At 42.2% G+C, this 14,206-nt stretch overlaps 1 protein-coding gene and 1 long non-coding RNA gene across 2 annotated transcripts; both read right to left on the minus strand.

Moving 5' to 3' along the window:
- Positions 1–217: 217 nt before the first annotated feature.
- On the minus strand, positions 218–3,594 carry LOC117046599. The gene is made up of 3 exons (XR_004426592.1): positions 3,437–3,594; positions 1,759–1,886; positions 218–257 (listed from the first exon to the last, which is right to left on the minus strand). It is a non-coding gene; the product is annotated as an uncharacterized LOC117046599 (long non-coding RNA).
- Positions 3,595–4,045: 451 nt separating this feature from the next.
- Positions 4,046–8,781, minus strand: LOC117046247 (disks large homolog 5-like). Its single transcript, XM_033148044.1, is given in 5 exon segments — positions 4,046–4,339; positions 5,985–6,040; positions 6,042–6,150; positions 8,212–8,443; positions 8,754–8,781. Coding segments are annotated over 5 exon segments (648 nt in total). The 3' UTR covers positions 4,046–4,116.
- Between the last annotated feature and the right edge of the window lie 5,425 nt (positions 8,782–14,206).

Raw genomic sequence — 14,206 nt, forward strand, 5'->3', positions numbered from 1 at the left:
CCTTTCCCTTCCTCCCCCACAACAAACACTCTGTGAGGTGAGTGGGGCTGAGAGACTTCAAAGAAGTGTGACTAGCCCAAGGTCACCCAGCAGCTGCATGTGGAGGAGTGGAGACGCGAACCCGGTTCCCCAGATTACGAGTCTACCACTCTTAACCACTACACCACACTGGCTCTCAATACCCTGAACTTGCTTATTTCCTCCTCCCTCCCTCCCCCGTAACTTTGTCCCTCAGGAAGACGGGGTCTTTTTGCTCTCTAACACAGAAACGTAGAAAGAGCTCGTTACATGCTTAATTTTTCAGGGGACACAAGGTAAACCATTAGGGAGCTAGGTATCTGAATAAGCGTGCATGCACACAAAAGCTCATACCAAGAACAAACTTAGTTGGTCTCTAAGGTGCTACTGGAAGGATTTTTTTTTTTCTTTTTTTTTTCATTAGGGAGCTAAACAGATTTGCAGCCCATTTTAATCGGAATAGATATACGTTGGTGTGTGGAGATCGCCACCTGGTGTCCAGTATAGGAAGGCCGCTTGACACACAAACCGCAGCAGTATCCGAAGAAGTGTGCATGCACACAAAATCTCATACCAAGAATAAACTTAGTTGGTCTCTAAGGTGCTACTGGAAGGATTTTTTTTTGACTGCAGCAACAGGAGCAGCTTACCTTTGATCTGCTGCAACTGGCAAGGCAATCTGCCATGATCAACAGGCACCTGCAGAGGCAGTGCTGTCAATTGTTACTGGAAAGCACCCTTAGGGCGCTAGCTGGCTGTCCAAAACCTTTATATATAGCAGACATGGCCAAACGTGGCCCTCCAAATGTTTTGGGACTACAACTCCCATCATCCCTAGCTAACGGGACCAGTGGTCAGAGATGATGGGAATTATAGTCCCAAAACACCTGGAGGGCCAAGTTTGGCCATGCCTTATATACAGGAAACATCATTTATAAATGTTGCTTAAAATCCTAAATTTCAGTTACCTTTTATGAACCCTAACTGTAAGGAAGCAAGCACTGACATGGGTAGAGGAGGTGGGGAGCTCGGATGGGTGCTCTTCCTGATAGAAGAAGCAGAAACCTCCCATTCCTCACCTGAGATTGATATTCTACAGCCTTTTAGTTGTATCTGTGGGAAGGGGGGTATTGTTTTACTGTTTTGATTTACTTATTTACTTGTTTTTATCCTGTATTTTATTCCGTGAACCACACTGAGATCTTACGATGAAGGGCGGCATGTAAATTGCATGCAAACAACAAATGGCTTTGAGGTTTATTACAATTCCACACTATGGAAGTGCCATGTCGCATCAAATTTGGCCTGTGAAGTGTAAGCTGAAGAACAGGGGCAGAAAGTTCTTCATTTTGTCCACTGTGCCATGGAAAGTTACTGCCATGTGCTCTAGAAGTGAATAACACTTGGGGCTAGACTCGAACACAAGACTTGTTGGCTCACTACTTAGTCACTTTCATCTAGGGATTACAGAATCAAAACAGGACATCAATCCAGTTTTTAAATACAAGAATGTAAATGTAATTGGGAAAGGGCCATATTTGTATCTCCTTGTGCGCTGCCTCTTCATCAAAGAGTTCAGATAAGTTTTTGTGTGGTTCCAGACTGTCTCCCACTTGAGTAGCTGGCAGGCCCAAAACTAGTTTAGCTACAGCAGAACTGTGGGCGGGTGCCATTTTTAAGAAGAAAAAATATAACCGATGGTAAAGCTACCATAAAAAGAGAAAGAGAAGAGAGAAGCACCTTCTCTGTTATCTCCTTTACTGAGGCAACAGTTGTCACATCGAAATGTCCACTCCTACATTTATAATCTATGAATAAACAGTCTTTCACACCCCGCTCGATGGCTTGTTGAGAAGCTTTCATCACCTCTGTTTCAGGAGAACAAAAACAAAGAATGATTTATTCATTTTTACTTTCACAGGAAGGTGGCATTTGGGTGCTTCAGACCCAAGTTTTCCTTTGCACAAGTACAGTATATATACAAAGCACGCTAACATCTATACCAGTTAAAAGCAATCACTTGGCCTTACGTCTACTGAAGGGCTAAACCGGATCATCAAGGACTATGCACCCACAGCTGCACATTCCTCACAATGCAATATTCACACAAGCTAATACCATGATATATTTCCCCCCCCCCCTTCTAGAATGGGTCAGAGTAGAGGGATGTTACACTGCGGCAGGGAGAAAACAGGGAAAATTGCGGGGTGGGGAGAGGAGCAGCACTGTTGGCGTCTCTCCTGCCTCATTCAAAGTAGGACCACACACAGAGTCTTTGGGGAAAACAAGGAGGCTGTTGCAGCAGTTGTCCAGTTGGCTCCGTAGCATGACAACTGCTTCATAAACCCATGTTTTAATAAATCCAGGCCGTGGCAACTGTTTAATAAGTCCGTGCTGTCAAATGAGGATTTCCAGGCTGCATGTATAGCTGTCAGGAAGCGCTCTCCCCAAAGGAGCAAGCAGATAAAGAATTTAATAAATTACACAGGAGGGAAGGGAGACTGTGATGCTAAACGCTGCACCATCACTTGGTACTTCTGCTTAACCAGGAGCGTTAAGTAGCACCTGTACCTTGGCTGATGATTGCCATCAGGGTTTGTATTTACTTTCCTTTTGAATTGAAAACAAGGTAATTTCACAATTCATATTTAGTAATTTCCCACAATTGAGTCTTTCTGGCCTGTCTCTTCCCTATACACCCTGGAAAGAAACAAAATACGACTCTTGGATCAACTGCTCCGTCCCAAACCAGGGATCCGTTTGTTTCCTTCCCAACAATACATAGCCCATGCTTGTCCTTAGATTACTGATCCAAGTTTGTTGGGAGTTAAAAACAACAATCTCTGGTTCGGAGATAACACTAAATTGGGTAAAAAATAAAAAAAATACTTCCAACAGCACCTTAGAGACCAACTAAGTTTGCTCTTGGTATGAGCTTAGGGCAAGGAGCTTAGGGCATCCTCTCGCATGCACATGAAAGCTCATACCATGAACAAACTTAGTTGGTCTCTAAGGTGCTACTGGAAGGATTTTTTTAAAAAATATTTTTTTTGACTATGGCAGACCAACACGGCTGCCTACCTGTAACTGGAACTAAATTGGGTATTATGGTTTGTTTCCTCTGTGTGCTGGAGGGGAGAAGATGAATAGTACAGTAAGGAGAAGAGACTTAGAGGAAAGAGAGCAGAGGGAGAATTATAAGCTGAAGAGGGAGAGGAGGAAAGAGCACCTGAGAAGGCAGAGCAGCATGATGGCCAAACGGGCAAAGGAAAAGAGATATTTTAGAAGGCAATTCTTGCTGATAGAGGGTGTGTCACCTGAATTACCCACAACTCCTAAGCAACCATTGTTTTTCTACTGCTCCCTCTGGAGACCAACTTTTTGTTACTAGAGGACCTTCAAGTGCTGGCATACTTACCTAGAGGACACCGGCAAAATTTTCCTGGAGATTCCTTGACTAGCATGTCCTTCACAGCATCAAGTAATGGCCCTAGAATAAGCACAGGCCTGGGAGACGTGCAGTCCACTTTCTGGACTCGTTGATAAGCAAGGTTTACGGAATCTGGAGAGAAACGGAGAGTTGCTTACATGATCAGGAAAATAAATAAATAAACAAAAGAATGCAACAGCTCAAGGGACCATGATAGTGCAGGTAACAGGTGTGGGACAGTCGCTGTCTGAAAATTGTGAATCTGAATTCTCTAACAATACAAAATCTGAAATTAACCCCCCCCAAGTTAATACAGAAACAGATAATTAGGAACAGTTGGAGAAACTCCACATTCTATAGCTAATAATCCAAATCCATACTTCCTAGCTACTGTCAATAGCAGATTTATGGGGACATGTGGAAATATACTTTAAGAAGGGTTATGGGACATGCTAATCAGTCTTGTATGTAAAAGATTAAATGTGTGAGAGTGTGGGACATGGCATTTGGGTAGCACCGAACAGCTTTGAACATGCAGCATATATGGCAAGCTGACTTGCCCCTGCTCACCCTTGCCTCAACTCCTCTGTTTTGTTTTCTTCTGAAACCCAAAGTCATAGGCCCTCCTTTACCAATGTGCAAATTAACCTAAATAATTTTGTCGTGGGCTAAGCAAATTCAGTTAAGACACTTGCCATCCAAAAAGGGATGGAGTCTGTGCTGATGGTGTCAAGGGCTAGCATTTCCTTTCCATCTTTGGACCCGCTGCGTTTGTGCTTGTGCTTCCTCCTAAAGAACGACCTCCGAGCTGCTGCCGACGATGTCTTTGCAGAGCTGTTTTCATCTTTAGCTTCAGACATGCTGTGCCTCCTGTAGAACTCCTGCTCCATCCTGCAAAGAGATTGTGGGCTTAATCGGGCAAAATCTGAAACGCTCTCGAACAGAATACACATAGCAGTAAAACCAACCGTGGATCTTGAAACAGGCCTTGCTATGAGGTCGTTTGTAGTTGACTTGAGGACGTAAGTTCGGTTCTGAGGTAATGCTAAACCAAACCGTGACTTACCACGATCGAGCAAACACGTGGATTCCTGGGGTGAAGACTGTGGCCTCTGCATCCAACATAGGCTTGTGGCGTGCCTCACTACAGACAAACCATGAGCTGTAATTAAGACTCCCTACTCAATTTTGTCAGGAGCAAGCCAAACCATGAGCCCAACCTCAGATGCCCAACCTAAGTCAAATAATGAGCTTCTGTTCAGTGTGTGGTGGTCATCTAAGTGGGCAGGTATAGAAACTTTAAGCACAAAGTGAAGAATTAAAAAATAATAAGAATAATGGAATCCCATGGGTCATGTTATACAAAAGAGGAGAGCAGGTATGGCCATACCAGAACCCCATGATTCTACAGTTCCAAGGTAAGATGGAGGGAAATGAAGTGAGAAGGCTAGTGAAATTCTATTGCAAAGAGGGAGAAAGAGAATTGATAAAAGGTAAAGGTAAAGGGACCCCTGACCATTAGGTCCAGTCGTGTCCAACTCTGGGGTTGCAGCGCTCATCTTGCGTTACTGGCCGAGGGAGCCGGCGTACAACTTCCGGGTCATGTGGCCAGCATGACAAAGCCACTTCTGGCGAACCAGAGCAGTGCATGGAAATGCCGTTTACCTTCCCACTGATGCGGTTCCTATTTATCTACTTGCACTTTTGTGCTTTCGAACTGCTAGGTTGGCAGGAGCAGGGACTGAGCAATAGGAGCTCACCCCATCGCGGGGATTCGAACCGCTCACCTTCTGATCAGCAAGCCCTAGGCCAGGCATAGGCAACCTTCGGCTCTCCAGATGTTTCGGACTACAATTCCCATCATCCCTGACCACTGGTCCTGTTAGCTAGGGATCATGGGAGTTGTAGGCCAAAACATCTGGAGAGCCGAAGGTTGCCTATGCCTGCCCTAGGCTCTGTGAGAGTGAGTGAAAACCAAAAAAAGAGGAAAAGCTGGCAGCCAGAATGAGGGACATCCCCCTGCACTAATTGACTGCATATACACCATTAAATCAGGATCTTAGCTGAGGCAGCAGTGCCCAATTCTGCCCCTTGATCTTGATCTCCTTGATCTTTATTAAAAAGCAAGCATTAATTTGGTGGATTAAAGGGGAAAATGTGATGTTCTCTTATGTTCCAACCCATGGACCAAAATAAAATATGGATGCCATCCATCCCTGTCAAAAAGTGTTGTGGCATGACGACAGGAAGCCACTTAGGCCAGAATAAAAGCACAAAAACAAAGTCCTTTCCATTTTTAGGAAGTAGGCAACCATCGGCAGCACTAAAAATGACTTGACAGAATAGTTTCTTTAATTGAGAGTTATTAAAACATGCCACCTCTCTCAAGTAACTTTACTGGGAAACTCAATACCTCCTCCAACATTAACAGCAAGGCTTTGAAGAACAAAACGCTTGGCTTTTGTTCATACTTCATTGTAACTGCCCGCTTTTAGCAATGAGGCAAATGCCATTTATATCTCAGAGATTTTATTACATGTATTTGCTGGGAATCTGTTCTCTTTCCAGCTTTTGGGCATTTTCATCCAGCTGCCTCTTTCCAGCTTTTGGGCATTTTCATCCAGCTGTCATCGATGTACAAAATGTCATCCTTCTTGAAGCTCAAGTCCTGCTCCACTTCTGCCATCCAGTCATAAAGTGCCCTGCAATAAAAGAGAGATGAAGAGACCCTTTTAATTTAATTTAATTTATTTTTTAAAATTTTCTTTTTCTTTTTTTTGACAAAGTAATAATCATAAATAAATAAGAATAAAAATGTGCACCCCACCACCGAGACCATTCAATTGTAACTATCCAACCTCCCAAAAGTTCAACACCTTTTGCAATGGTTTGACGCCTTTCTGTTTTAACAGTACAAATTCTTTACTCTCCATATTTCCTCAAATCATTTCTGCTGCATATTCCCTGCCTTACCTTAATGGCACGTGTTAATTTATCATTAATAGCAATATCCCTCACCTCTTTATACCATTCTTCCACTTTATATTCTGCTTTCCACTTCCAATTCCTAACTACAGTAATTTGTGCAGCTGTCAGGAATTTGTTAGCAAGTCCTTCATAGCTTGTGAAACTTCAACCCCATTGTAAATTGAGAATAATGCTACCTTTGGACTTTCAGTCAGCTTTAACCGAGTGATTTCTGTTATCTCCTTTGCAAAAAAAAATATAATTGTACATATTTACACTTTTTAGTTTAACAATGCTTTAAATCCGAGACTCCAGGGTGTGAGCCAGGAACTTCGAGATTTGAGACTGGGACTTTGCTGAGTTGAGCTCCTTAGGACTATGCATACTTGAGCCCCAGAAGTGTCCTCAGGTTCAGGACACAGAAGGCATATCAGTCCTTGCAATTGGTAGGCAGTAAGGAGTCTGGAATGGCAAGGCCTGGTAGAAATAAATACTTCTTCTCATGCCTGGTCAACAGAATAGTAACTTAAAAGTTCCCACTTCTCCCTCTACAGCCATTTCAAGAATCCTAAGTAGGAGGCGACCAGTTCCAGGGCTGATGCAGACATGATTGCCCACAGTCTTTATCTACCTGGGGTGTATATTTATATTGTTAATGGGATGGATTCAGACTAAGTTTGATAAACTTAATTCCCATTGATTTCAATGGGAGTTGAGTAAGTCATGACTAATTTTATCTCAATTTTATCTCAATCCAACCCACCAAGAGGGATTTAGAGCTATGCTTCACCATTGTATCATTATGCTTCAGGGCATGTAATACATGCTCTGGATGGCTCAGTTGGTTAGAGCGTGGTGCTGATAACATCAAGGTTGCAGGTTCAATCCCCATATGGGACAGCAGCATATTCCTGCATTGCAGGGAATTGGACTATATGATCCTTAGGATCCCTTTTCAACTCCACAATTCTACGATTCTATTATTCTACCCATGTGCTTTCCTTTAGAGCCATCTGTTAAAAGGCAGTCCAGCAAAATATCACAGATCCTGGGGGGGGGGGGCACAGAGGCTGGAAATTTTACTTAGTTTATTCAATAGTTTAAATTATTAAATATACATTATTTAATTGTGTGCCTAAAATTACTTAAGGCTATTCAAGGAGTTCATGGCTGAGATAAGCTTTGAACCAGAAAACTTCTGGCTCATTTATCTTTTTCTCTTTTTTTTAAGGAAGTGCTCTCTCTGATACTTAGTCATCTTCACAAATCTCTGGGAGGTCGATTAATATTATTCAATTTTGCAGGCTGTGGAATCATTCAAGAATCCTTAACAGGTCTGTGCTGAGCCTAAGACTCACTTCCCTAATCACTGGATATCCATCCTTCAGGTAATTAAGGGGAGATTATTAAATTTGTAGAGAAGGAAGTATGGAATCACCATAAATACAGTTTGCCTTATTGTGACTGAACTTTTGATGCCAATTTTGTAGCTGTGCTCTTGAGCTGTATTCGTAAAAGTGGGATGCATGCTTGCTTCTGTTGACTATAGCATCAAGTGACAACTTTTATGTATAAATAAACCATTGCAGATTAAGTCACTAGAGACAGTGCTGTCCTGTTCCCTATAGGCAGTTCAAACACAATGTACACAATGTTTTAAATGCAGCCAATTTACAAATTCATCCGCAAGCCATCAAGTGCTGAAAGTTCAAGAGATGCTCATATCTGTGTGAAATAGCCCACAGTTGTAGCAGATGAATAGTCTCCTGGTTTTTACCAATTGAACTTTTACATACCTGACATAGAATCCATCTCCAGGTAACTCTTTGATCTTGTTGAATTCTTCTATTCTGTACTGAGCTTTTATTCTAACATTTTCACCTGGCTTGAGCATTTCAAGATAAGCTTCTTCGGCTGTTTTGTTCCGCATGTCAACAGATCCATACTTTGGGGGGGGGGGGGAGAGAGCAGAAGAAACAAAAACACTTGAAATCTCCAATCGGATGCACGCGTCCAACAAACCAAACACTGAAAAGGATGTTATGTGGGACTAGAGTGTTTGACTACGCCAAAAGACGGGGAAAGGAAATACATTCACAGTGCATTAAGCGTCTTAGCTAATGGAAAAATGGGGAAAGGGCAACCCAGTCCAAAAATACAGCTGGGCAGCACAAGTTTTCAGAACTGTCATTCACTGGAAAATGTCTAGGCCATATAGAGCAGCTGCCCAACCCCAAAGATGCAGAGAAAGAGAGAGAGAATCTTCATGAAGTAAAATGAGGAAGCAGGCGACTGCATTGGGGTTACCAGGGGTTACATTCGGAATGAGACAGTTAACCTGTATAGAATGGCAACGGAGCAGCCATGGCAGTTGGATGTGTTGCAAAAGTTATCAGAGAAGTCACACAATCCTTTTACGTTGGCTTCCAAGTGTTTTTAATAGCGAGCTTCCAATAAGAACAACACCTAAATGTTCAGTTACATGAGCCATTTAAAGACTACCCCACCTCTAGGATCTCATGGAAAATTTCATACTAACACTGAGAGGTTGAGGGGGTAGAGAGAATGTTTTTAATACGCATTCATTAGAAATATGGGATGGGGGCATGTCCTTGCTCAGAACATGGACTGTCCAATGTGCACCTTGGTACCTTCAAACTCTCCCTTGAGCCCCCCTTCCTAACACTCTCTATTTAAAAATACAGTGGTGCCCCGCTAGACGAAAATAATTCGTTCTGCGAAAATTTTCGTCTAGCGGGTTTTTCGTCTTGCGGAGCGGCAATGACAGCCGCGCTCCGCAAAACAGAAAAAAAAAGACGAAAATTTTTCGTCTTGCGAGGCAGCCCCATAGACTTTTTCGTCTTGCGGGGCAGCCTTCCGCTAGACGAATGCCTTCGTCTAGCGAGTTTTTCGTCTTGCGAGGCATTCGTCTAGCGGGGTACCACTGTAAATAAATCATGGTCTTGTTTGTTTTGAATTTGGGGGTCGCCTCTCTTTGTCCCTGTGTTGTATTTGTTAAGGGCATGGGTGTTTTACTTTGTGCTTTGGGGAGGAGGCTTTTCTCATCCCATTATTGTGTTTTTCTTCTGCAAAAGGGCTATGCTGTGGTGCCCATGACAGTTTCTTAGATTTCCAAATGTGACCCCCCCCCCAAGAAGGGAGGGTTCCTTGCTCTAAACATTGACAAAAATCTACTAGCTACCATAAATATATATTAACCCTACTGGAGCCAATGACGGTCCTCTGGTACTTTGGCATCCATGGTATTTTTATTCCTTCTGTCCTATACTGCAAGTTGCTGGAAGAACCTATCTTTTTTAAAAAAAAAAAAAGGTCAAAACTTGCTTTTATTTTAGTCAAATGACAACATTTTTTTCCTTTAAACTGTCAGTATACCCACAACTTACAGATCCTTTTAAAAGAAAAAAGAAAAAGACTTGCTTAGGAATATTATAATTTTCCTCCTTCAAACAGATGAAATAATCCCCCACTTTTATTCCAACTAGAAATTAAGTATTCCATTCCAACAAATAGTAAGAATACATGAAGTTACAGCCAGCCAGACATTTGAAAGCCATGAAGTCTTCAACAGTTTATTAGAAATAATGTAGACATCAAAAAATCCCCAGTGCTTTGAACACAAATTGAGGTTTTTAGGCTTATCATAAACTGGTCAAAAAACAACAAACAAACAAACAAACAAACAAACAAACCCAAAAGAAGATCCTATAGTATATTAACATTTTGTCACTCACTTTCATACCAATAGTGCAACAGTGCAAATACAATTTGGTCTAAATGTACAGATCGACAAGTAAAAACCTCTAGGCTCTAATCCCTCCCTAGTGAGATGTAAGAGCTTTGAGGATAAACATCCAAATGTATGGGCTTCACTCATTTTAAGTTTCAAAAGGAATTGCTAGTTTTAGCTAGGATATCTTGAACACTAACTAGTGATTAAAAACAACCAAGTGAAGAGCATAAAAAATTAGTGGAACATACCCTGAAGACACCCTTTTCTCCTTTTCATAAACAGATCTGTCTGTTCTTTTATGCTTGGATTCATTTGGATCAACTGAATTATAAAGATCAATTTCATTTAAATGCTTGAAGTTACCATTTCCTCCAAGGCAACTGAACGAATGTTTGGATTTCGCAAAATTTACATTAACATCTTTACTGTCTCCAACACAAAATTCAATAAAGACGTAGTCCCTTCAGTCATACCACTTTGCAGAAGCAGGCTGCATGGCAGATGGCGTTGGTGGTGGCAGCGGCACAGGTCCTCTTCCTCCTCTCTGAAGGGCATGGCCAGAAAACAACGGTGGCGGGGCGGGAAGACCCTCGGGTAAAGGTGAGGAGGTGGTGGCTGGGACTCCTTCTTGGGACTCAAAGGCTCAGGCCTGTTAACCACAGAGCACTGCATGCATGTGTCAGAAGAACCTACTTTAAAGTACAAAAGGAAAAACAGTCAGGCTTAATAAGAAAGAGGAGATCAACTCCTTTAGGCCCTGAATTTCACAAGAGATCTGCAAGATTTCTGCTGTAAACAATATAAAATAGTCCTCCGGAACAAGTTTTATTATTACAGAGAAAAGACTAACTGCATTCCCTGGTAGTTATATGGAGATATATCAATCACATGGGGGACACCTTTTTTTTCAAATAATAAAAATAAAACAACAACAACACCAAAAGGGGTGTATGGCTAAGGAGTGGGGCACCATTGTCCCCTCCCTGCTATTCTTCTTCCGAATGCTTTCCTCCTCAGCTGAGCTCACATATTGGAATTGTGCTAAGCTGGAAGGGGGAAAAACATTTGAAGAAAGGGTTGTGCACTCCTTACTCTATACAGCCTTTTTGTTCTTAAAAATAGGACCCTTCCCATCCCTGTAGTATCGAGAAATTGCTATCTTTAGCTACAAACACACACCACTCATACATGCATGGAGCACACACGAATCACCAGTAGCTAATGTGGCCCTTATTTTCATATTGCAGTTGCACTATTTTCCCTCTTAAAAACGCCAACATTACTGCCTATTGTTTTCTTCCCCTAGTTCAGGATTGCCATCCTGAGAACAGTTTCAACTGAATGCAACAGGGCTGCAGTCCCTAGCAAATAACTGGGCATCTCAACTGTACACTATCATTCCATGAGCTCACCCTACCTGGATGATGGCTTTTGTTCTTTCCTTCCTAGCCCCATCTCTCTTTTCCTTCACCGAGTTCAGTTCCTGAAATAAAATAAAAATCCATCATTGGGGGTACATTAAGTGTACAAGAAAGTCTTTCTCTTAATGAAAAAACACTTAATTTTTGAAAGTCTGTGCCATGCATAAGAAGGAATAATACAGCACACAGCATGCATTAGATGCAACTAGCAAATATCTTTAAAGCTGCAACAAATATTTGCTTGCATCAAAAGTTGAAACACTGTGCAGCCCCAAAGAAATAATAGAGAAACCAGAGAAGTTAATCCTGACCAAGGGATGATTGGCACGGAGGACAATACTACTTATGACTTTGCCAGCTGTAGTTCTAAATATCTGGAGGGCACCAGGATGAGGAAGGCTGGTCTAGAAGCTCGCACAGAGTTACAAAGGCAACACCACTAGGTTTGAACAACTCTTTCTGGCCAGAGCAAGTGCCATACAATACCACACCTGTCTTAAGGCTTCCATTTCCTCATTAGCCACTCTTTTCTCCAAGGACATGTTTTTCAATTTGGATTCGGCAAGTTCCAACTCTGTATCCAGCCTATCCATTTCATTGAGGACTTCATCCCTCTCACTCATGATGAGACAATACTCATTGAAAACGGCGTCCCTCTCTTCCTTGTACTTCTCTGCATCCTTCATGGCTTTCAGCTGCATTGTTTTAAACCTCGTCACTTCTGCCTGCATCCGCTCCATCTCTCTCTGTAACTCCTTGTTTTGGGCAGTGGCCTTGCTCAGTTCCTGCTGCATGGTCTCAAACCTAAAGAGAGATGGGAGGAGAGTCACAGCAAGTCCTTTCACCACTTGTGAGGGAAGGGGGCCCTACGAAAGCTTCCTTCCTCTTTTACACACCACACTAAACTGTGTAAAGGACTAAATAAGAAGTGGGAGAGTCAGCCATTTTTCCGTTGTCACATGACATGACTGCCTTGCTCACTTGTTCAATGTGGGGGCAGCAGGGGGGAGAGAAGCAGCGGTTCTCATCTCATTATAAAAGATATGTTGGTGAAAGGAGATGAGCTCCTTTCACTTCACAAACCATGGTGCAGGGGAGGGGAATAGTTCACCCATGTATGGTGTTTTTACTTAGACACGGGACACATAAAATTATATTGAGTGCTGTGCAAACAGAAATCCACTTCTGCAGCAGGACTTCAGTTTCCTCTCTACCTCCACATCTGTCCCCCAAATGTGCTCCAGAGGTGAGAAAGAGGTGGTGTCACTGTGTGCACAAAGGTTTTTTGCATCATGGGATGCAGCCCTCACACAGGAACATACACACAGCACTTTATATGTGGCTGGAGCAAACACATGAACAAAATGTGGCTACTCAGTCAGGTCTACTTTGCTCCCTAGTGACCAAAAATCGAACAAACAAACAAACAAACAAACAAACAGAAAAACCATGACTAGAGCCGGGAAAGTTCAGAGAGATAACTTGAGTGTCAAGTTTGTTCTAGTAAAAAACAACAACATGAAATGGCTTTCTGACAAAAGCATCTTCTACCTTCTGTTCAGCTTGTCCATCTGCTTCTGAAGTCGCCTGTTCTCGCCTTCCTTTTGCTCTAATCGGTTCAGATCAGTATTGTAGCTCGCCATCTTCTCATTGTACCGCTTCCTCAGTGCGTCGTAATCCTTCTTCACGCCCTCCAGCTTGCCCATTGCTTTATTGTAGAGTTTATTGAGTGTTTCCGGCGACCCATTCTGCTTCATCACCTGGAATAACGGAAGATATTCTGAATAAGAATTCCTGGCAGATAAACGGCAGTCATATTGTAAACAGGAGGGAGGAAACCCAGTGAGGTTTTATTTTCTGCTCACTAGGTCCCTCAAAAGAGCTGACGAGGAAACATATTTAAAAAATCACAACATGGTTAGAGCCAAAGAACTGTGAGCAGAAGGAAAATAACTGCTAGTGCTGCATTCCAAAGAGATTGTACAGAATCCTCAGGGCCCTGAAAAGCTGGTTTCATGGCACAACACATGGTTCTGCTCATGTAAAAAGTTGAATAAGTTATTGGACAAACGGAGTAACCTTTTTAGATTTAATTTCAGTTTTCTCCTTAAAAAACTCCAGTACAGAATGGAAGGAGAGGAATTCCAGGAATGAAAAGGGCCCTTAACATCCAGGAAGGAACACAAACAACAGTAACAGTACCCAGACTTTGTGCAGCATATTCCCTCCCCTTCAGATGAACCTTGCTGCTTGAAGGAAATTATTTCATTCTGAAAAGAAATCTCTCCATATGTATACAAGTGGCTGCTCTTAAGAGATTTAGCCTTCCATGATCACTGGGATTTATACTCAATTTATTATCATATTATCATTGATTATACACCCTTTGGACACCAGAAGGCCCAGAACACCTCTCATGTATGTAATGTAAATGTTAAGATGTAAAACTACACAGGGCATCAAAGCAGCAAGCAAGATGAAAGGTCTGCCCTGCCTGACAGTTACTGATATTTTCCTTGAAAATACTATACTCTCCCCTTTTCTTCTATTGATTTCTGACACTTAATTCAATATCTATTCACTGGGCTTTCCTCTCCTGAAAATGGATCTTCTCCC

The sequence above is a fragment of the Lacerta agilis genome, chromosome 5 (genome assembly GCF_009819535.1).
Source record: "Lacerta agilis isolate rLacAgi1 chromosome 5, rLacAgi1.pri, whole genome shotgun sequence".
NCBI lineage: Eukaryota > Metazoa > Chordata > Lepidosauria > Squamata > Lacertidae > Lacerta > Lacerta agilis.